Source organism: Lepisma saccharinum, chromosome 1 (genome assembly GCF_977018435.1).
Source record: "Lepisma saccharinum chromosome 1, izLepSacc3.1, whole genome shotgun sequence".
NCBI classification, from domain to species: domain Eukaryota; kingdom Metazoa; phylum Arthropoda; class Insecta; order Zygentoma; family Lepismatidae; genus Lepisma; species Lepisma saccharinum.
Window position 1 is genome coordinate 65,063,957 of NC_139229.1, and position 25,796 is coordinate 65,089,752.

A 25,796-nucleotide genomic window follows, 5' to 3' on the forward strand; every position below is an offset into this window, starting at 1 on the left:
CGAGGTGACAGCTACAGAGAAGAGTATGCTTGTTGTTTTGTTGAACAAAGACATGGCAGCGATTGATTTTTTTTCCTTGGAGGTACAGTGCAATGCACATTTAGTTTAAAGTTTGGTTTATTTTTATTTCTGGGCCTCTTTCAAAGTTCCACTTAGTGCAGTATTTTCCCCAAAATATTATTAAAAAATGATGGAAAATGAAACAGAGGGTGTGATACAGGATTATTATTATTATTTGACTTTGTAAAGCTAAAGAATGAGTTGATTGCTCTCTATTCTTCCCCAGAGTTTGAAAACAAACCTGTACATGAACTAGTACCATATATGAACACGAACAATATTCATGACATTATGAAACTTACACGTAAAACGGCGCCCACCCAGCGTCGAATAACATGGGTACCTGGGGGAAACCCTGGGGGGTAAAGGCGGTCAGGGGCGTGATGCTGATCACATCACCCCCACTCACGACCGGATCAAGAAAGTGTGGGGCGTTACCCCCACACCCCCTATACGCCTTCATGGCGTGGTGCTATGCACAGGGGAACACTTTACCTTTACCTTTTATGAAACTTACACGTTGGTTACACTCATTTTGTCAATACCACCTTCAACTGTATCAGTGTAACGATCTTTTTCATCATTAAGAAGAATTAACAATTATATTAGAGCAACCCAATCGCAAGAAAGATTAAGTGCACTTGGTATATTATAAATTTAAAAAGAGCTGCTTCTGAAAATTAAAGCATTGCCCTTATTTTTACGAAGATGTTATAAGGAAATTTACCACGCAAAACAGAAGAGCAGAATTTACATTTAAATTATTTTAATTAAGTCTGGTCTTTTGTTCCTGAATATTAACTATAACTATAATGTTATTTGCATAAGCCAAACAAACCTAAATTGTGAATCTCCAATGTAAATATAAACTGTTTATAAATATCAAGTGATTTTATAATTTTATGAAGACTTCCACATCAGACATCAAACCTGGTGAGTTTTTAACTTTATTATCCATATTTCATTACTTTATACGTTATGCAATATTTAGTAATGTTAATGTGCAAATCATCAACTATTGAATATGTATAATGCTATCCCCCATTCTATAATATACGTGTTTTAAAAAAATTGTGTACAGCATGCCCTTTATGAAGATCCAGGATATATATATATATATACACACACACGCATACATACATGTATATACATGTGATATTTGTGCATATTTGATATATTCTATATTTGATACTAACACAGTAAAGCACAGTCTTTTTATCTGTACAAGGCACACAATAAAAAGAGAATGAAAATAATGTAAAATGTGGTTATATTTCATGTATCTAAATACTTGAAGTGAAAGCAAGAAAGAATATTCATGTTAAGATTTATTTACTAATATGTGCACATATCACCTGATGACAACTACAGTAGCTATTCTTAATTACACGTAAGCGAGTTACAAACTTTTTCCGCGAAACTTACTTGTAGACATTCTATTAATTTCCCTGACCTCTGCCACCATTGAAAAGTGGATGATGGCAAAGGCCACCAAAATTAATAAAACCTCTACAAATAAGTTTCGCGAAAAAAGTTAGTAACTCGCTTAAGTCTAATTATTATCAACTGTGTCTTTTATTCCCCACACATGAAGAGTTATTCTTGTTGAGATACTTTCAATATAAACAATAAAATTTTCTACGATAATAGAATAAAATAAAGATAATTACCATGAAATTATGAAAAACTATTATTTGTATACATGTATCTCACGAAGAAAACACATCTGTTCTGGGCATTAATAATGAGTGTTTTACGTTAACACAAAAATAATTGGTTTCAAATTTAGAACTCAGAACAAAACTTACCTATAAAATTCAATTACTCCTTTATCTAGATCAATAGTACAGCCTATTATGTCCCCACTAAGCCAAGACTCTCCATATTTATGGGTTGTATAGTTCCACTTTCTCACTCTATTCCCGTCATATGCATAAGAAGTAGTTGTATCACCTGAGAATAAATATGTTACTTTAATAAAGTGAAACAAAAGATTTGGACAGACAGGGATTTCCACTCGATTATAATAAGTGACATAAGAACACATTGCTTTGTGCAAAACCCTCAGATATTGATAATGAAAGTTACTTACTTTTAATTTTTATAACTGAATCAGAAGCTTGTGAGGAATAAATTGTCACATACCTACGCCAATTTCCTGAGAAAATCTGCAACCAGCTGTTGCCCATCCTACTTGCATCACTCCTTTTGAACCCAACTGCAACTCATATTGCCACTTCCCTGCAGGGAATGCAACAGGAGAACAAATGTATTAATAAGATAGGCAATACACAATTCAAGAATCATGGTAAATGGAAATTTTATTTAATGAAAATTACGTCGAATACTCTTCAACTTCTACAATTCGAAACATCAAATTATAAAACTGAAAACTAACTTTAGATTTTTAATGTTGCGAACATGACAACAATGTAGCAGATCATCAGTTTGAAATTATGTTTATTAATTATTTAATTAATTCCTGCAGTCAACAGAAGGCAGATAAACATATACACATATTGATTTATACAGAACCCATACAATTAGCATAGACCGATAATACAAGTAATCAATTAAATAATCACAAACAATCAGATTAACCAATCGGGATCTTTCACTGGTCTTTATCATACAAGAACAAAGACTTGTGAAATAAAAAAAATACATGTATTGAATACATATATGTGTATAATTGTAGAATGCATTAGAATATAAAATATTGTTATGAAAATGAGTACAACATATTTGTAATTATAATTTTGATTTATATCAGTTTTTACAAAGTTTGAATGACAATGAGTAATCTAAGGTCTGGTCTGATAACACAGGCCTGCATGGCTTCGGATGACTCACAGATGGCTGTTGTCCCTGAATAATTTCAGTATGCTGATTCCAAAAATGAAATCCATTTTTACCCATCACATATAGTTTTTTCAGAAAATAGCAATATATTAAGTGCCTTTATTTCACAATAAAATGTGTAGTTCCATGATTTCCTCAATAGATGGCTCTGTTTAGATGATGATAAAATATTGGTTTTCTAGAATACAAATCCTCCAATTTTGAACCATAAATTCACATAGAGTAGTAAGCATTTAATCCATCTTCTATCTTAACAAGACACATTGGCATTAAGGTTGCAAACTTTGATTACATAAATTACATTTTCGAAATCTCTCATAAAAGTTTTCTTCACAAAATGTCCAAAACTCAATGTTATAATGTAGTGAGTTGATTGAACTTAATAATGTGGAGAAAAATCCTGATCTAGGGAAAAGTCCTGACTTGATGGGATGAATTTTATGTCATATCCCTCATCAGCATTCAAAATACTTCCAGAATCACCTATTGATTTGAAATCATCCGATTTTTTGCAGGGTGGTGTAATTGTAAGCGTATTATACATTTATAGATGCTTTAGAATGGTATGTTGTTGAAGTGCAATATAGTTGGAATCTGTAATAGTTACATAGGTTTAGAATACATGAATATACCATATTTAAAAGCCTGGGTGTGTTACTTATGACAAGCTAGATCAAATATAGCTATTTTGTTGAATGCCAACTATATACCATCTATGGTACATATTTCTTGCACTTTCTTGCATCTATGGTGGGGGAATAATCATTTGTTTTATTTTTCTTCACTTTTCTGCCAGTTTAAGCTAATTGTGAAAATTTGGGGAAATGAGGACCAAGCAACATATGCATTCTAAATGCAGGTACTACACCTCGAAATATTAAAATCAGTCAGAAAAATGATGAAAAAAAGAGCAATGTTTCTGGTTCTACACCTTCAAAGTCATGGAAAAAAAGAAGTTTTTTTTATCAACTTCTGAACCCTGTTCATAATACTTTAAAAAAAATTGTAGACATATTTAATGTTACAGATAGGATTATGAAAGTGTTGCAAATGATACCAAGAGAATCCATACAAAAACTTTGGAACTATAACAGTTTAAGGAGGAGTGTAAATGTTAACATTATATAAAGCAACAGATTTCACACCAAAGCGACAAGTAACGTGCAGCATTTTACTACAAAATGCAATTTTCCCTCCAGTTTAGAAGCACTCATTGGACATACACAACAATCAAACAAGGCGGCACAACCCCTGGTGTAGAAAATCAGCCTGGTTCAAGTTAACACCCAAATGACAAGTGCAACATGTCATGCCCATCTGGTGTGAAAGGTTGCATTTATTTCTAAAGGATCATTTTCAAGTGACATGTCACTCATATGCCAGGCGACATGTTGTACATCAATTTTCACTTTGGTGTGACATTATTACTATTCACTAGCAAATTAGCAGCTTCTTACCTTTGTAAATGCACACATTCGCTCTAATGGAACTGAAATTACTCTGGGAGTTGAGGCTAAGCCTATCTGATCCAACAATGAATGAACCCACATGTGTCGCTACATCAAATTTTACAGCAGGTGGACCAAGACGACCTTCCCTTGAATCAGTTGTAGCCCGTGCCTTGGCGGAGCAGTTCAAAAATTCCTCTACTTGCTTTGGCAAAAATTCAAAAGGTGATGGTTGCCTAAAATTGACAGCACAGTTGTTATTAACCTTGGGAGTCACCATTTGAATTTTTCCATAAAATTTATAATTGTCAAAAACAAATACACACAAAAAAGAACAAAGGTCAAATGTTTCATAACCTTGACATTTTTTTGGAAGCATAAGCCATTCCTCATAAAAAAAGTGTGAACTAGATTAACATAACACACACAGCTCTGATGTTATTGAAATAGAGACCTGCTGTACAAACAGCTAATAATATTTCAAATAAGTCTTGTTTCTTGTTTACTGACATATCTTCCATTACTTTTTAATGCATATTGGCATATCCACAAGGAATGAAAATTTGGGGTTGCAAAAAGAAAATATAGCAAAGTTTATACATAACTGAAAATAAAAACTACAAGCTTTAAGGAATTAGTACTTTGGTGGCCTATTGTTTATATTTTCAGTACAAAACGATGTATTTTCTATTTCTTGTATTCACTTAAAATGTACACCTCAGCATTTAATGAGCCCTTGGATGATATTAAAGTAAAACTTGGCAAAATTTATGTTATATTACTCAGAAAAGATAAATCTTTATATAAAGCATAATGTTATAACTATCTACTTAAAAATAATTCATTAAAAATACATCCATGAGTCGACCACAAGGTAAAAAAAAAACATTAAAAAAATTATCTATCATATATACAAATGGATTTATCAAGTTGATCTTCTCAAATCTCCTAGATGGTATCCTTAACAACCCCTTGTAATTAGGAACATTTTAACCTCATTGCCCCGGAACAGCTATACAAAAATAAGAAGTGTCACAAGAGTAACACAGATATAGAATCACCAATAAAACTTTGATGTTCAAAGTATGATACTACTTACTGAGACAAAATGGTGTCACAAATGGGAAGTGCTACGATATGAATACCAAATATTGCTCCCCCTCCCCCTCATCTACTGTATTTTTATGCATACAAATGAAAACACAAAAATACAGGATATGATTGTTTAATTTGAGTTTTAAGTCCATTTTATGCATAGAAGAATAATTGGGACTAGACCTACAATTTAAACAGAGGTCGGAAGTAGCGCGCTACTGTAGCTAGCTACAAAATTTGTAGCTGTAGCTGTAGCAGCGCTACATTTTATAAATTGTAGCTGTAGCTGTAGCGTCGCTACAAAATTCTTGTAGTTTGTAGCGAAAATCACCTCGCTACCGCTACTTTTCTTGTTGGAGTTTTGAGGTAAATGTTTACGTGGCAACAGTGTTTACCAGAGAAGAAGAAGAAGAAAGGTTGCCATGCAACTGTGTAGCGCGTTAACTTTGTTGTTTGTTCCTAAAGGAAAAAGTATAAATACCTTCGTATTTGGTCTCTCGATCTCATTTGTATTTTGTTTGTTAGAAGTAGTGGAAGCTCGTGAGCCCGTTAATTTTGTGCGTCGCCTTTGTTTTATAGTACCACGTGTTTTAATAATGAGTGGAAGGGACGATTGTGGAAGCAAACCACGCGAGAAGTTGCCATGGGAAGAATACAATAAGTTTTTTACTTTCAAGAGGACAGGGAAAAATGGAAATTACATTGTAAGCTGTAATCTTTGCTGCATAGGAAACGAATTGTCGGTGACGAAGACCAGCACATACAATATGAAAATTCACTTACAGGTAAGTGTAAAATTAAAGGATATAATAATAATAATGAAAGGGGAGATATAAACTCGGTCACATGTTTCATTACAATTTCTTGAAAGTGTGTAAATGTAGAAATAATGCAATTACATGCCACGTTGTTTACCTGCCAGTTGGTAACCATTAACATTTATCATACAATTGTACATTTTACACAGTTTTTCTCCTGTGTGCTATTTGGACAGTCTTTCGAACAAAGGCATGTAGATAGTGCTCAGAAGGATTAATTGAAGCATGCGAAAGTTTCCGAAATAAGTTTTTAAAATTGTGCAGAACGTGCACCTAGTTTTAGTCGAAGAAACCTCCAACTGTGCGCCAATTTCGTACTGGAAAGTAATTTCCAAAGTTTCCGTGCCCATAAAATTGAGGTGTGTGTGTTAACCTCAACTTTGAAATATTCGCACGTAAATAGCGAGACCCGAATATAAAGTTCGGTATTATCTAACCTCCTTGCTTGGCCGAATCATTTTCTCATGAATATAGTAATATTTTGGGCCGAATCTGCCATTTTGCAAATTGTCCAACGTACTGTTATTTCAACCCTTTTGGAAGAGCAAATAATATTGTAGACGAAATGTTTGTTGCTTGGAATTTTGATCGACGTCTTCAATCGAAGTTATTTTTTTCCCGCTTAAATAAGAATTTTCAAAGGGATTGCAGAGAATTTCACAGTGCGAAAATTGAAATTTAGAGTTATAATGAATTTAATATCTTTTTCACTAATCAGGAGCTACTACAATGTGGAGTTCTTAAGTCAGTGTGGTGTTCATTGTCATTTAATATCATGCACGTGTGATATGACCACAAAAGACATAAAAAAATGGAAGTGACTATTTTCACCAGGTGGTGGCAATAGCATACGAGGCTATTTTCACCAACAAATGTAAATACTTGACCATAGCATTGTATTTGGCGCAAGTTTCTTTTGTTATGTTGCGATTTCATCATGCTACGAATGCAATTTTTATATGCTTAGATTTAAGTCTGTTAACACATACTGCGGAGTTTTAGTGATTACTTAAAGATTTTGTTCAATGTATGCTTTCATAGTTATCTTAGGTGGGCCAGGTTTGGTTTTCTTAGCATTAAAATAAAGTCCCTAAATGCATTCTACTAAACTTCCGATTTACTTCTACTAATCTACAATACTTAAGTTGCTTCACAATGGAAAATGCATTGTCCGTGGGAAGCACGCATGCTCGCCTAAGGTAATTTTTAAGTGTTTTTTTCAACATTTATAACTTTTACCGAAATCCAACAAAGGTTCAAATTTTGTGTGATAATAATTGCCAAAATTCTACGATTAGTCCTACTGCTAGGATAATTTGAAAAAACAACAAAAAATCATAAAATAATCTAAACCGTTACCCACATCCATGTTTGATACCCAGTGGAGGTACATTGTAGTTCAGATTTTAAAATGTAGGCCCACTCCCGATTAGCCAAACTGTGCATAAAGTGGACTTAAAATCTCATTGGGCAGTAGTACTTAAGTTACTGCTAAGGAGTTAATTTAAAGTAAAATTGGTGCAACTACTACTGTCACAAAGTAGTGAGAATAGCAGAAAGTGTTAAGACCAGAAATCACATGATCTGGTGTTGGGAAGTATTTACAAATAATTTTAATGCTGGAAGTGACCTGCCTAACCTAACAATGAAAGTACAAGGAATGCAATGCCCCTTTCATACTACATCATGTGACATATTAGCAGTACCAATTCATATTAGAACACCTCGTGATATTTTTCAAACTTCATAGTGTGAAGAAAAATTACTTGTTGTCCATACGAAAATAAATGCACACCGACATAAGTTTCTTACACATCAACAATTAAGGAATGCCCGCATACATGTAGTAGGCCAGGTTGGAGATCATACACATGAGAATTTAAATTCTCGTGAAAATACCTCCAAAGCTAGCTTCACCACCTGGTGAAAATAGTTACTCCATAAAAAATAAAAAAAATGTATAGAGAATAACTTTTTTGTAGTGAAAATGTTGAGACTGTGAGTAAAGTGTACAGATAGGTATCCGAGTAGCCATAGCCTGGAATGATGTTGGAAGTGACATTTTCTCATTATCTGATTTCACAAACTTGGAGACATTTGCATTACTTTATGAATCTGGGGTCCTGGATTTTCATCGTGGAATAAGGTGTTTTGACATGTTATGAAAGAGTAGAGCTGTAGAAGGTGTGAATCAAAATTCTTGACCCTCGTCCTGCCAACCCCCCCTCCCCACAAGGGTTGGAAATGAATAAAAAAATTATTAGTTATTATTCTTATTCACAGCTTTCATTCTTTCTAGTGTAATTAAACACTTATTTCAAAATTTTACATACTGCTTTGATATGGAATTCATAGCTAGACAAAAAATGAAACTGACTAATCAGTTTCTTCAGTGCATTCTTCAAATTTCAGTTCCGTTATTAAATGGAATGTGTGCACATTCATAGAGCTAGAATATATCCATACAGATATCCTCTAGTGTTCAAACCCAGTAAAACTTGACGTTAACGTAAAAACAAACATAACATTTATGTTACCACTTTGCCATTGGGTAAGCACTAAGGCTGAGCCAATATCACTTGGATGCTTGGGAATTGCAATGATAAAAGCTTTTTGAAATATTGATTGATATCAGAAATTATACTGCTCTAATTATTTGCATAAATTTACCAAAGTTTTTGCTTTAAAATATTCATGAATATTTTATGTTATGCTAATACAAAATTCAATATTTTTGCACATAAATCGGGCACGACTTCCAATTTTGCATAATTCCCAGGATAATTAGCCTCTGCGAAAGTGTTTTGTGCCATTTATGTGGATCCTGCATACAATCAAACAACAAAAAAGTATCTGCCAGTATTGATAAATAGAAAAGATGCTTTCTGATACAGATACCACTTGTATCAGCTCAGCCCTAGTAGGCACACACATGAGGCAAAAACAAATTAATTCCTAGAAGCAATACCCAATGTCTTCTCTCATGACATGCTATTCACATTAAGGGAAGTGTTTTCCCACAAACACTAGGGACCAAAATTGTATATATTGTTTCCATTGCAGAATTATTTATCTCAAGACAACTTCACGTCTTTGGTTTCTGAGGTAACATGGGAGAAAGTTGCCATGGAATTCCACAGTATTTATGCATGACAGTCTCGGCAAGTTTTATTCTTATTATGGTCCCGTGGCATTTTACTGTATGGTAACATGTGCAAGATTTCCTGTGATTATTTTAAATTCCAAGTATTTTGTAAGAAGTTCAAAATTTCAGAGATTAAATCTTGTTACTGTATCACTGCACTTTCATTTGTGCACCTATAGTCATAATGTTTTTTTCTTTAGAGAAAACATGAGCAGAAGTTTGGAGAGTTGAATAAATCCATCGAATCAAGCAGGAAGAGAAAAAGAGAGATCTGCGATAGCAACCAACGGCAGAAGCAGTTAAAATTAAGCAGCCTCAAAGATGGAAGATTCTCTTTTTCAGGTGAGTTATTTGTGAGAGCATATTGATGTTTGGGATTTCTATTTTGGTTTTCATCGTTCTTATACCACTCATGAGTGAACTGTGACTGTGATGAATGGAGAGAATGAAAGAGACAGTCACATCCATACTTTACCCACGATCCAAACCAATTGATGAAGGACAGTGGCTACTCACCGGAAATTCTGGGAATTATGTGGAATTTTGGATTCATTGGAATCGCACACTCTTCATATTGTTAATATTTTTATTGAGGGGCGGTAGTATGTAAGGTTGGAATAGAGAAAACCTCTGCTTGCATCCTTGAATTTTTGGAAGGTTTGCCTTGAAAACCGGGAATTATACTTGAATTTTTTCATGGTCTTAGAGTGGCCACCCTGTGAAGTAACATGCTAATGCTAGCAAATCCACCATAGGGACTGGCAATTTCATAATTTTCATTTTACAATTCTTTTGTCTTCAACCATGGGCAGTGCGAGGGGGTGCTTGCGTGCCCCTTAATTTTCTTCTGCATCCCCTACGTTCAACTGAAAACCCTAACTGTTAGAGTGTATATTATGTCATGTCACATTGAGCACCGAATGTCAGGTACTGAATGAAGTAAGACCATTATTATTGTATGCAACGGGCAAGCACGTAAAGAGATGCAGCGGCAGCCTCTATAAAGATCAGCGGCAGATTTTTTTCTTCAGTCAGCATTGTTGTTATGATTGTTTTCTTCCTTTGTTTCATTAAGTGCTCTGTATGCGGTTTTCAATAATCGCCTATAGCAGAGATTCCCAAACTTTTTTTGTTTCACGGCACCCTTAGTGTTTCAAGATTTTTCCGAGGTGCCCAAGTCAGAATGTAGGCCTATCTAACACTTGCAACGCTCAGTTAGTGTGGTTAGGTTGCTTGCCTCAAGTTAAAAAAATAAGCACATACATTGAAGTGTCATTTCACTAAAATAGAACATTTCGCGGTGCGCCTGTAAGCCATCCAGTGTGCCGCAGTGAACTGTTTGGTAACCACTGCCCTATAGCTTGGTGTGAGTTATGTTTTTTTTATTTTTTTTTATTGTTGATAAATGGTTTATTTTTCGCCTACTTGTTCTTCCTCTTACTGGAGCAAAAATTGCAGCTGCTTTCAAGGTATCACCAAGTCGTGCTCAGGAAGTTATTTAAGCAAGTTGTAATGTGAAGGGTAGTTTTCTTGTTAATACATTCTATGTATTTGTTCCACTTTACAAGTCTAGTAAACGTACCATTTCAGGCTTTTTCAGAAACTGTTACGAAGAGGCCCAATGTTCACGAAAATATTTTGGAATAAGTTATTGGGGATGGGATTTTATCCTGAAGTGGCAGACGGAAGGTACAATGTACTATGCACTCGTATTTTGTAACTCCACTGGTTACATTAAAAAGGTTCAAGAATTGTGTTTTTAAAGGTCAGGATAATTTCATTTTGTATTTCACTACATAGTTCAATGAGACTGCAACGTGTATCTGAATGTTTACAGTGTGTGACAAATTTCTTGGAGTATAAGTATCATCATGGACGTCCAGGGGGAGTGCAAGCTGGGGGGAGGGGGCACAGCTTCTCGTGAAAATGGATGTCAATCTAAAGATATATAATTTCATTTCAGTCAGTAATTTGTTAATCAGTGGAGGCGATTAGGGGTGTAGTTGCCCCCCACTTTTCGCTATTTATGCTAGTTACTATGCTAAACCTTATCTACCAAGAGAAAGTAAACTGTTCTTGTCACACACACACCCCCCCTTTATTTTTGAAAGATTGCATGCATGTTAGTTGAATACTGATAATTACAATTATATATTGAAACTTTTAATTAATTCTTAATCTTTCATGGCATTAATCAAATTTCATATCCTTTCATTTGTAGGGGAAAATCAAGAGAGTATAGACAATAAGTTGCTTGAGTGGATAGTAGATGGGTTGCATCCATTCTCTGAGGTGGACAGACCATCGTTCAATGACTTATGGCAGTCTTTAACAAAGAAGAAGTTGATGTGCTCTGCGACCTTAAAGAAAAAGTTGGGGGAGCAATATGAAAGAATGAAATCTTCAATGTTAGACGAATTTGAAAAGGTCAGTTTTGTCTCAGCCACAGCAGATTGTTGGACTGCACATCATAGGTCCTTCTTAGGCGTAACCTGCCACTGGTTGGATCCACTGTCTCTAGAGAGGAAATCTGCTGCTCTTGCATGTCGGCGTCTCATAGGAAGCCATACTTACGATGTTTTGGCAAAAGAGCTGCAGGACATATTTATCAGGTACCACATTCATAATAAAGTAGTGGGTGTGGTGACTGATAATGGATCAAACTTCGTGAAAGCCTTCAAGGAGTTTTCTGCAAGTGAGCCGGAGGACAGCCAAGAGTCGGATGTGGTGGAAGAAGAAATTACAGAAATTCTTGCCACAGGAGATTGCACTTTGCCACCACACATTCGCTGTGCAGCACACACTTTACATCTTGTTGCAGTGAAAGATTCAGAAAAGGCTGCATCATCAGATGCAAATTACAAAAGGCTCTTCCGAAGTGCCTTCGCTAAAGCACAGGCATTGTGGAATAAATCCAGGCAGTCTCCCCAGGTTGCTGACATAGTGAAAAAACAGCTTGGTGCATGTCTGATTGTACCAAATGCAACACGGTGGAATTCAGTGCATTCTGCTGTATCGGCACTATGTGAGCATTTTACAAAGCATGAAGAGAAAGTGCATGCAATTTCTGATGCAGTTGGCCTGTGCAGATTTTCTCCACTTGAGATTGAATTTTTGAAGGTAGGTCCGATATGATAAAATTACTTATGTAGTTGGCACTCATTTCATACTCTTAACTTATTCAGTCATTGCAAGCTGTACTTACAAACTGCTATAATATTCTTAATTTTTGCCTTCAATTATTGTAGTGTACTTTTTAAGATTCCAAAGTGCAGAATTTGCATAATATTTTTCTCATAAATTTTAAGTGATGCATACACTTATGTGCTGGAATCAGAAGAAATTATTAACGTACATTTTTATTGTGGAGATTAGAAACTGTTTGCTGTGTTTTTCCAAAATGGATTTCCTTTGAATGATATGCTACATTTAAAGTACATGAAGGAATCACGCTTATGAATTGTTTTTAATATTTTCACCATTGTTTATTGCTATAACAAACATTATATTTACAAATGAATAAATTAATCCCTACAATGTTTTAAAGTAATGTACATTTTATTTTTGAAGGAATATGCTGAGGTTACACAACCACTAGCCAAAGCAATTGACATTCTCCAGGGAGACAAGAAGGTGTCCATTGGATATCTCCTTCCCACACTCCACCAACTTCTTCGGATCCTTGGTTTGAAATTGGATTCTGGAGATGTAGCTCATTGTGATGCCCTTGCCAGAGCTATTGTTGATGGTGTCAAGCAAAGGTTTGCAGGCATTTTGTGGGATAAGGATACAGTGCTAGCTGCTTGTTTCCATCCAAGGTAAGAAGTTATCTGGAATTAATTCACTGCAGTGTCTTTTATATCTTGATTATTCACATGAAAGATGCATGATGTTTTACTTTACATAACAAAACATCAACATTGTTAACTTCTCTTATAAGATAACAATTACATGCTTTCATATGTGCACAAATCAGAATATAGTTGCTTTATTTGATGTTCAAAATAATTTCTTGGCAACCTGTATTTTATTTAGTGCATGCCAATGTTAAACTTGTCTTTGGTTGAGAGGCGGATATCTAGTCTTGGCCAATGATACCTTGTTATGTGAAGTATACATTTCAGCTGTTTCTTTTCACTTTTTTTTAACATTTGTCTCATACTCATTTGTTTTTATAAATATGTTATTTTATGCAGTTTCTCAATAGCCTAAGAGGTTTTCTTTTATAGTTTTCAGAACTTGATAACATGGTTATTATTATTTCAGTGTTCAAATGTAAACCAGCTGTCTTCCATGGTGCAGTAGTAGTTATCAATGATACCCAGGAGTCTTGGGTTCAAAGCCCAGCCTGGGATTGTGTGTTTTTTGTGATTGTCCATTCATCAATTTCACCCATCCTCATCTTTGCGATTGCGATTAGCTCTCTCTCTCTCTCTCAATATGTCATTTATTGTCTCACTTATTGTGTCCCGTGCTGTACTTTTCAAATATCTCCCTCTCATTCAAAATAAACAAAATCAATTAGTTCAATGTAAACCTGCAATAAACTTGAAATTGTTGCCCCAAAGTGGACATCAAAGATTTTTTTTTTTTGTCTTCAGTGTAGTTAACCAATACCCTGATATAGCACTTTTATTGTATTTCAGATTCAAATTGTCATGGCTTGAATCGGAAAAAAAGAGTGAGGCACGGAGATGGATGGAGAAAGCTGTATCTCATGATACGAAGGAAAGTTCAGCTTGTCACAGTGAAGAGAATCAACTAGATGATTTTGAAGATTTTTTCAAGTTTGAGCAAACGCAATCGGAAACCGAACTACAAGAACTGTGCAGATTTCTAAAGGATGGTCCCAAACCCGTGGAGACACTGCACAGTTACAGTAACAACTTCAAAGAAATTTTCATAAAATTGAACACTGTTATGCCGTCAAGTGGAGCTGTTGAGCGTTTGTTCAGTGTTGGCGGAAACTTGTTTTCTAGCAGAAGGACACGGCTGACCGACCAGAACTTCGAAATGTAGCTGTTGCTAAAGTTCAACAGACAGTTGAATTTGGTTTAAAAAACTTGTATTGGACAAACCAAACATGCATGTTATACACAGTTAATAAAGTGGTTTGTACATTCGCAATAGGACTTTCAATAGTGTTATAAAATTAATATCTTATCTCATACCAAAAGTTTGTCAGCAACTAGCTTCAGGACAGGTTTTCCTTAAAACTTTATTTTTTTTCCCCAAATATCTATTGTGAAAGTTTAGTATATAGAACAGTAATACAGAATCATTAACTTGAGTTGATATAGAATGCCATGAGTGAGGGTGCAGCCCAATAGGTAGAGAAAAAAAAGTGGACAATAATGCTTAGTTGTGCTGAAGGCTAGTATCAAGATAAGGACATCCAGATGATAGATGTAATGATATTACAGATAATGTATGTATGCACACTTTAGTTATTTGATATCTGGATACATTGACAAATAAGTATGTAGAGGATGTATAATCAAGTACTGTATTTGGATATTATACATCCAGGTGTATAGTTTACCAAGTACCTGAATAATTTTATTATCTATATATTAGGGCTAAGCCAATACTACTTCGAATCAATATCAGTGCCAACATACATCATAATGGCGATACTTGAAAAGATGTAATAATTCAAAGTAGGTCAGAATGTGTAATATTTTTTATGATACTGCCCCAGTGGAACTAGGCTATTGTCTTGAATATTGATTTTTCACGCAAGATGATCGTTTGATCACCTCATTCATTTTACTCCCAATGTCTCTGGATATTTACCCTCTGCAGACTCTGGAAAAAGTATCAGTCAGCATCTATGATACCATTCAATGTATGGGACTCTGTATCAGTTCATTCCTACTATACATTCATGGTGCCGAAATGTGACTAATGCTGTCAGGTAATCCAATGACTATACAAAGGTACCTAGACATCCAAATTGAGGATATTGGATTTCCACTATTCAAATTACTAAAAATTTATTTATTAATTAAATGATTGATGTGTAGGAAATTTAGATATTGCTTGTCATAGTTCTCTGGGTTCATGCTCCTGATAATTCTCTTAGGAGTTTATGAAAAGATGCAATTGAAACTTTTTGTTCAAAATCCTTCCTTCATATTTTTCATTAAAAAATTAATTGTTGCCACCAAAAATGTTAAAACAAGTCAGATGGTAACTCAAAAAATATATCAATTGACTGGTATTGTGATAACTGCCTATTATCTAACTAACAGCTGGGAAGTTTCAAATATCTTCATGACTTTTTTGTTCATGCAGAAGTAGCGAAAAAGTAGCAAAGTAGCGAGTAGCGCACAGGAGTAGCGTAGCGAGCTACTTTTAGGTAAATGTAGCTGTAGCTGTAGCGAAGCTACATTTTGGAAGAGTAGCTGTAGCTGTAGCGAAGCTACTTTTAAAATGTAGCGTTCCGATCACTGAATTTAAAATGGGATCAGAACCACTATGTGCTTCCACCAGGTATCGAACCTGAGACCCTTTGATTACAAGGTGACGATTTTAACAAAAAGACAAGTGTGTGTCAACTGTGTTTCATGTATGTACTCGTAAAATATTCAGGGAACAAATTAAATAACACAAAGATGGCAACAAGGGAAAGTAAGCTTTCTGGTACTACTGTCTCTGTAAATCACCAGTGGCGAAATGGCCTGTGTGGGGCAGGTCCTACCTATCTACTGCCGACCAAACTCCCACATGCCTCAGCAGAGGTGTACGATGATTCAACCACTTATGGGGTGGTGTGTGGTCAACACAACAAACCACCAATTGATGATGTAGGTTTCCATGACTGGATTACGCTATTCGTTTGTAGCTCCCAAATTTCCTGGCCACCAGTCCCATACACAGACTGAAATCTCACGAGAAAAATTGTCACACTTTCCACCAGACTCGAATCTGCATGTATCCCGTAGTGGGAGCCCAAAGCATGATGCTTTACACCATGGTGAGGGACACTACTATATCTACATTGTGTTACATAAAAAAGTAACTAACTAACTCTCTAGCCTTCTTAAAACCGAAGGTTCATGGCTTCAGCAACACAGGCCTTCCATCTGTCTATATCCTGAGCAAGATCTATCCACAATTTTCCATCCTAACGATTTCATTTACGTCCATCTCAACATTATCCCTCCATCTTCGTCTTGGCATTCCTACAGGTCTCTTACAATCAGGTTTCCCACCAAGAATTCTGTAAACTCTTCTTTCTTCTCCCATTTGTGCCACATAGCATGCACACCTAAGTCTTCTTGATTTAATCATTCTAATAATATCTGGACATGAATAAAAATTAAGTAGTTCTATATTATGTAACCTTCTCCACTCACCTGTCTCTTCATCTCTGTTAGGCCCAAATATTTTCCTAAGGAATTTATTTTCAAACACACTCAATTTATGTTCCTCTTTCAATGTAAGGGACAAAGTTTCGCATCCATACAATACTACTGGCAAAATTACTGTTTTGTATATTTTAACTTTTAGTTTCTTAGATATTAAAGGATAAGACAAAAGTTTATGAAGAGAAAAGTAACATGCATTTCCTGAATTAAGCCTGCTTTTTATTTCCTCTTTAATATCATTTTCATTTGTTAGTATTATTCCTAAGTACTTGAATTTGGAAAGTGGTTCAAACAAGTTGTTATCAATAATTAGATTTTGATTATTACCTAACACTTGGTTTCGGCCTATAAGCATCTATTTAGTTTTCTCTTTGGTAACTCCAAAATATTTTAGCATTATTCTTAATTGTATTCACATCATCCCCCAGTAAGTCTACATCATCTGCATATGCTAACAGCTGAGTCACACAGTTTAATTTTAGTCCTTCATTAGTTTCTTTTACCTTCCTACCAGCATATTCTAAGGCAAAATTAAAGAGCAATGGAGATAATGCATCTCCTTGTTTTAACCCATCATGAATTGTAAATTTGTCAGACATATTAATACTAACACAAATTTTACTTTGTTTCACTGGTGCATACTTTTATCCAGTGGCGGCGATTGGGTTCCCAAACTAGGAGAGTGGGGGCAAGGTGCCAAAACTTGGGGGGGGGGGGCAAATACAGTAAATTTCCATTTGTATATAAGGTTTAGCATAAGGAGGGGGCAAAAACAGCAAAAAGTGGGGGAGTGCCCCCCCCCCCTAATCACCGCCACTGCTTTTATTATATTAACAAGCTTCTTAGGTATTCCAAAGTCGACTAATATATTATATAATTTATCTTTTGACTGAATCATATGTATTTTTTAAATCAATGAATAGCTGATGGACATTTTGATTACATTCCCACTTTTTCTCAAGTGTCTGTCTAATGTGAAAAATTTGATCTGTTACGTTTATATCTCCACATTGATAATCACCTATAATTTCATTAGCTTAGGGTTTAGTCTTGCTAAAAGAATGTTAGATAATATTTTATATGTTGTTGAGAGTAGTAAAAAAGTAATGCAATATATTATCTATTTCCTTTAATAGTGAGTAATATGCACAAATCTACAATATATTATGAATTACGTAAAATCTACTCTTGCATGAAATCTGCAATCTCTACCTTGCTTCTCTTGCATGATATATAGTATTTGGTGACAACACTGGTAATATTCTAAAATTGGTGTCAATGTTTAGACTTGCGTGCATTCTAAAGTGTGCAGCATCGATTTCAGTTTCTGGTGACATTTAGTTTTGCTTCAAATAAAGATTTGAAGTGCTGAAATAAAACTATTCCTATTAGAATTGTGAGAAAAATGGAACTCTCTCTGAGGTGGCAACACTGTTGGTGTTGGCCATACATACACATTAGACCAGTCTAGCTTGCTGCAGTTTCTGGCACCAGGTGTAGTGCAGGTACATCCCGTGTCACGCTGGTGCAAGAAAATTGTGTTCAACCAAGTAGACACTGCACGGAAGAAAGGCGGTGTTCAAGATCAGAAGATTCAACGAATGCCTGTCTGCTGCTTTAGGCATTCATTCAATTGGTTAGCATGTACCATGTGACCATACACCACACTTTACACCATTCCAGAACATAGTGCGAACAGTGTAGACGACTGTGGCACCAAAACAATGTAGACGACTTGGTGAAGTAAGCAGTGGAAGAAGGAAAGTTATTATGTTATATTTATGTGTATTATAAATCTGTTGTTGCACTTGGTAAACTAAACACGTTAGTGCAAAAAGAGTCAAAAGGTGAAGCAAACTAGATGGAGTCATTGTGTGTTTTCTTTGGTTTGTCCTTCTCACAATACAGTAGAAGCCCAATATTAAGATCCCAGATTTTACATTTTCTTGCATTACACATTCAATCCTTGTAGTCACAAGAGAGCAAAGCATTGTAAAATTTTCACGAATTTAAATTTTCCTGCATTATATGTTTTTGTATGTAAATTTGGTCCCCTGAAAAGCAAAATCCAGGTTCCACTGTGTGTTCCTTTGTTTTCAAAATATATCAGCTTAACACTTATTATAAAAGAATTGGACAAAATGTCACAAGGGCAATGCAGTTATAAATTTCAAAGCTGCTAAAATCTTTGATTTTGGCTTATTGACTTGAAATGTTATCCTTCTGTACAAAAATAACTAGTGTTGCTTGTATAAGGACATCAATATAATAACACTATAAAATTCATCTTCAAGTTAAGAGAGATTTTCTGGTCATAAGTGTGTTTCTCTTATTAAAATTTTGGAATGACTTAAGATGACCAGACCCCTGTCCGATTTTCTTCATATTTGGCATACTCCCTAATTGAGGCCTCCTAATCACGAATCTGAAGTTAAAAGTTGTCGGAAACGTTTAGAAATTGCAAAATAAGCAAAAATAAGGCGTTAGTTTTCGGAATGGAAACCATCGATTTTTGAGAAATTTTTTGTTTCACAAGGAAATATATATATTCCTGATACTACCACGACACCAAATTTTAACTGTTTGCCTAACCTAACTACACGTCAATGGTTCAGAATCATTTTGCAATTTCTAGATCCTGATACTACCACGACACCAAATTTTAACTATGTTTGCCTAACCTAACCTAACCACACGTCAATGGTTGGTTAGTGGGGCTAGTGCCAATGGTTCATGGGGCTAGCGTCAATGGTTTTCAATTATTTTGCAATTTCTAGAAGTTTCCGACAAATTTTAACTTCAGATTCGTCATTAGAAAGCCTCAATTAGTAAGTATGTCAAATATCAAGAAAATCGGAGAGAGGTCCGGTCATCTTAAGTCATACCAAAATATTAGTATCCGCCAAACGTCTGAAATTCCTTTATTTTCTTGTTTTTCACATTGGTACTTACATATTCTGCATTGCTAAGGATTGTTGAAGGTGGGATTTCGTTTTTTTTCACAACAACAGTATCAATTTTCCACATATCGAGTAATTATTGTTCGTTGGTTTCTCGGTTCCGTTACACACAATATGGCGGGCAAATCTTGACTAGCCTTGTCTATGATCAGTGGTGTGCAGTGTTTCCAGCCTTCTTCACCGAAAAATACCTACTTTAGTGTTACTGATTTTGTATTTTTTTTCCGGGTTCGAAAACCCCACAAACAATGCACGTAGCCCCATGAACCATGCATGGCAAGGTTATGTTAGGCAAACATAGTTAAAATTGTCATGTTCTTGCAAAACAACGGTGCGGTTGGAAACACTGACCGAGGGTTACATCATCGAATGCACGCAACATTTGGTTCACGTAGTAGAAGGACATAGAGGCAACAGCTTTCGTGCATTGGAGAGACATTAATCTTCAAAAATACATGATTTACCGGCGAAATAAATTAAACGATGGGAAAAAAAACACTTCCACGACCTTTCAAAAGTGTACGGAAAGTCAGTTCGGTAAGAACTTTCTCCTGCAAAATTGAAGAAATACGTTTTGCGGATACTAAAATTTTACCTTTCTCTTTCCAAAAAGATTAATAGCTACTTTTTACTAAATTGTCTTTCAACATAAAAGTTTCAATCTTATGGTAAAAATAGGAATATACAGAATTTATTCACATCCTAAGGTTTTTGAGTGGTAAATTTTATGACATGAGGCACAAAATCATCTCTGACGGTCACAAGAGTAATGGCCAATATTGATATGCATAAAATGTAACATTTGTTAATAAAAAAATATTTTAACTGTGCAATTGTACTAACACTCTATGTGCATTTATCTTATTTTACACTGTGTCTTTAGATTAATCACAATAAGTATAAACGATGATCAGATAAAATCAGGACATTTGCAAAGGAACATCCATAACAAAGCTAGGATTTAAACACAGAAACTTGAGTTCTTAAGACTCTCCAATGTCCATTACATAGAAATTCACACACATATTCATTGATTGATTGATTGATTTAGTTTATTTTACTTCGCGTTTTGTGCCTCTTGGCTAAATTGCGAAGATGGGGATGAGTGATGAAATGATGAAATTGATGAATGGACATTCACAAACAACCAAGCCCATCCGGGATTCGAACCCGGGACCCTTGGCGTCGCAGCTCGATGTGCTAACCACTCGGCCACAGGGTCGGGCCACACACATATTCATAGAAGAAATGCTAGCAGATTCAAGTGAAGCTATGCTTAAATTAAATCATCATTACTAAAAGTAATTTTGGTTAAGATTAAGACATAGCAATGGTGTGAAAATACACATCAACTGGTGTAACACTTACTTGACATCAGAGGCACTTGATGGAATCCCAGTTAGATCTTTTTCTGCTGACACCAAGAACTCTTTTCCAAAGATTGCATTAACAACCTCACTCGCATTCATGGCTAAAAATAAGTACAATTATAAACAATGGAATGCAATGAAAGATAAAATTAACAACTAAAAGAAGAAAAAAGAAAAGAAAAAACACAGTTTGCACTAAATTAAGCTTGAGAGCATGGTTTGTATTATCTAAATTCATAGCAGTCTACCAACATCTCTCTCTATTTATTCATAATATGTAACCATGTAAGCACCGGAGCAATTGAAGGTGACGAGAGTGTTCTCCGATTTATTTACTAGAGAATGTACTAACCAAATAAGTTTTCCGGATGAAGTATCAGAGGTTCTGATGTCCCAGTCACTGTTTGAAATTTGGATATTACGTGTGTAAGGTGTAATATATTGCTTTTCATAATGGTGATATTTCTCCAGAAAGAAGTGAGGAAGCCATGTTTTGTGGAATGTAGCCACTGAGTTGCACTACATTGGGTAACAGTATGGTACAGGGAAAACACATTTCTTCAAATTTACAGGAGAAACTACTTACGGAACTGAGCTTCTGTAGACATTTGAAAGCTCGTGGAAGTGTTTTCTCCCTTCGTTCAACTTATTCGGCCCGTAAATCATGTATTTTTCGACATTAATGTCTCTCCGATGGACAAACGCTCTTGCCTCCATTACTTTCGACTACGTGAACCAAATGTTCCGTGCGTTCTATGACGTAACCCCCGGTCAGTGTTACCAAACTCGCCATTGTTTTGCCAGAACATGTCAATTTCAACTATGTTTGCCTAACCTAACAGAACCTAACCTAACCTTGCGTGCATGGTTCGTGGGGCTATTTATGAATGGTTTGTGGGGCTATTTATGAATGGTTTGTGGGGCTATCCATGAATGGTGTGGGGGGCTACGTGTGCATGGTTTCTGTATTTATGATTGGTTTGTGGGGCTACACATGCATGGTTCGTGGGGTTTTCGAACCCAGAAAAAAATACAAAATGAGTAACACGAAAGTAGGTATATTTCGGTGAAGATGGTTGCAACACTGCAAACCCACTGATCATCGACAATGCTAGTCAAGAGGAACGAACAATAATTACTCGATAAATGTAAAATTGCTGCTATTTTCGTGAAAGGAGCGAAATCTCACCTTAAACAATGTTTTGCAATGCATAATAGGTAACTACGAATGTAAAAAATGACTCAATGAACGAGTGAAATGTGTTTTCCCTATACCATACTGTTACCCTAGACTGTAAACACTACAGACTTTTAAGGTAAGCTTAGTGTTATTTGAAGTATGTTTGCCAAACCTAACCTAATGTTACGTGAAATTTTCAAGTTACAGACGTGACCGGGAAATTGTAATGTCACATTCGTGTTCAGGAGGCCTCATGTAGAAAGTATACAAAATTTCAAACAAATCGGGGAACACTCCCGTCATCTTCAATTAAGCCTAAGTACCTTTGAAATTAGCATTTTCTTTAAGATCCAACAAAAATTACAAGGAACAAGATTTCTCATTGAAAATATGGTACTAATCTGATATTCCCCGGACAGATTTCTTCATTTTTACAGAAGAAACTACTTACGGTAATAAGTTCCTGTAGCATTGTCTAACATCTGGAAGGTGTTTTGTGTGATGTAATGGATTTATTCAAATTTAAAAGTTTGGGGGCAGGTGACTCCAGCCAATTTCTAACATGCCTTTAACAGGGAGTCTATAGAGAAAGCCGGGGAGCTGGAGCGGAGGCGGGGCCACGTTAGCAGTTGGGGGCGGTAGATCAATTACCCCAGGGGCGGAGCCCGGAATCGGTGGGAAATTTGGACTCAAAAATTTCAAACGAAAAGAATTTGTTTCTTTAAGTTTCCCACCGATTCTGGAACGAAAAACGTGAATACACCTTAAAGAATGTTCTGCGAAGCAGATAGGTAAGTACAAATGTCAAAAATTGACAAAACGAAGAAGTTATAGGTGTCCGGGGAATATCAGATTTTTACCGAAAATATTTACAAGCTGTGGTAACTATTATGAAATCCTTTATCTCTTTGTACATGACACTATTCCAAAATCAATATCACAGATCTATGTATCTGTTTTGCTGTTTTTTGAAACAAAGGTACATATTGTTCTCATTTTCTCTTTGGTATTTTTATTATTTTAGCATTGCTTTTCTTTCAGCACTGACGTATATGTTAGTACTTTCTCTCACTGATTATTTTTCGCTAATTCTGACAGAAATGCTGAATGACTAAATTAAATTTCAATTATATTTTACTGTAATAAAAACGGCCAAACTGAGCATACACTTCATACCGACAATTATACCTTATACACACACAAATTTAAATCTAACAATATATTCAATTATCATGTATAATAGTTTATATAGTCTTACTAACCTTTGTCAATTTAATGGATAAAGTTTCAGGTTTTAAATCAGACTGACGACGCTAATATTTAATAATTTATGGTGACAGAACCACTGAACACAAACTCGTTATTGCATATGATCGCCACTTATTCCAAAACAACATTCACGAACAAATTATGGCAATATCTAGGTCATGGTATGGCTAACAAGAAGAAAATATTTTCTCCTTGATGTAAATTTTTGCTAGCTCCGGAAGTGAATCATCCTTACAAACAATGCTTCAAAAAGTGTTTACTAAAATATGAAAACATCTGGGATTTATCCAGATCCTGTACGACGTTATTTGTTCAATTTGCTTTTGAAAACCACATTGGAAGCTACAAATAACAAAAATATGATTCTAGCACAGATAACACCAAATAACACATTCCACCATTGATCGCAGTGCGCAAAATCGTTCGTGATTTGTTTGTCATCAGCTGATGTAGGAAAACGACATTGCGTCGCTTACACTTATGTAGCACATCACCCACTGAAATTTATTATATCGTCAAATTGCTTAATCAAACCGTTTATTGTTATTAATAACTACCTCACCTTAGACTTTACAAGGAAGTTTCATAGTAATTTCCTTTACGTCATGTATCCATGCAACCCCGCCCCAACAACCCCAAATTTCCTGAACATTCAACACCGGCGTACGAAGAGAGCAGGCTGATGGGGCTACAGCCCCTCCAGAAATTTTGAGAAAATCAAAATTTTCAAATGAAAGCACTAAGGAACTCAGGAGAAACCAAAGTGGTAACTGAAACTCTGCTTTAAAATGGCTCCCGATTACAATTTTCTGTCTTTGAACAACCTTTAAGACGAGGTTAAAATATTACACTATAAAATATCCCGCCCTCCTAGAACACAGCTATGTAGTATCCACGCCTGTGTTCAACAACCAACAATTTATTTTTTAACAAATGCCCAATTTATTATCAATTTGGCTTTAACCAAAATTGGGTTCCAAAACTCGGGTGGGGGAGGCAAGGACAATTTACTTTCCATTTGTAGATAAGGTATAGCATAGTTACGCAGAGGGGGGGGTGACTGCCCCACCACGCCCCACTAATCGCCGCAACTGGCTCTAACTATACTCTTACACCAGGGTTCAAGATGCTGGGGGGGGGGGCAGGGTGGATTCCTCCCCACCAACAATCTTAGCATCAAACACCCCCACCAAAAATTTCCGGGGTTTGTTAGAACAACAAAAGATAAGCGATTAGTTTTTACTTCAAATATATTTTACTAAGGATAATATCGAATAAGCACACAAAGTAGTGTAGTTAAGAGCGTTGAATGCTTTCGCTTTCTCTCTAAAAAGATGATTAACAAATCTACGCCAACATTAATATACACAAAATAAAATGAAACAAGAATGCAAGACAAAAATAATTATGAAATCTAATTGTTTACATTAATATAAAGCCAAAACTAAAGAAAACTTCCACATTATTAAAACATTTCAACTATTTCGTAATTTATTGACATCTTCAACCAGTTTGCAAAGGAATTAGTTTGCTACTTTATAAATTCATATATGTAACAAATTAATTCCTTTATATGTAATTAATAATAATAATAATGTATTTTTAATTATTTAGTAATTTATTTTTACATTTAATAATATATATATATATATATATATATATACCAGGTGTATAAGCTTAAATCTGCTGTTTGCTCATAGATGGCGTTAGTGAGTGTATGAAGCTACCATGGGCACGCCATACCTGGTGTTTGTATGAGTTGGACATCTGCCAACACAAATCAGTGCACATCGCCACCATGTGCAGACAACAACAGACAGTGTTCCTGTGGTAAGCATGTCTAGTTTTGTGCCAGAAAAAGAGCATATGCGGGAAGGTCTGCTTTTCTGCTTCCATTTGAAGAAATTGGCTGCCGAATCGCATCAAATGCTTGTGGAGGCCTATGGTGACAGTGCTGTATGGAGACAACATGCAGGGATTGGTTTCGTGGGTTCAAAGACGGCAATTTTGACCTGAGGGACAAGAAGTGTGAAAATCGGCCCAGGAAGTTTGAGGACCATCAATTGCATGCTCTTTTGGACGAGGACGATACCCAAACGCAAAAGATGCTTGTCGAGCAATTGGGTCTTACTCAAGCAGCCATTTCCATGCGTCTACGTGCCATGGGAAAGGTTCAAAAGATCGGAAAATGGGTGCTGCATGAATTGACCGATCGG

General features: G+C 35.5%; 1 protein-coding gene across 4 annotated transcripts in view; it reads right to left on the reverse strand.

Moving 5' to 3' along the window:
- The window catches only part of LOC145995987 (E3 ubiquitin-protein ligase RNF123-like), an 86,529-nt gene extending 62,552 nt beyond the window's left edge, over positions 1 to 23,977 (reverse strand). For all 4 annotated transcript variants that reach the window (XM_083132142.1, XM_083132132.1, XM_083132123.1 and 1 more), the window contains exons 1-5: positions 23,574 to 23,977; positions 21,130 to 21,232; positions 4,380 to 4,606; positions 2,206 to 2,301; positions 1,869 to 2,013 (exon numbers count right to left, since the gene is read on the reverse strand). In XM_083132142.1, the coding sequence (XP_082988268.1) occupies positions 1,869 to 2,013; positions 2,206 to 2,301; positions 4,380 to 4,606; positions 21,130 to 21,230 (569 nt within the window). In that variant the 5' untranslated portion in view covers positions 21,231 to 21,232; positions 23,574 to 23,977. The remainder of the gene's footprint in view (positions 1 to 1,868; positions 2,014 to 2,205; positions 2,302 to 4,379; positions 4,607 to 21,129; positions 21,233 to 23,573) is intronic.
- Between the last annotated feature and the right edge of the window lie 1,819 nt (positions 23,978 to 25,796).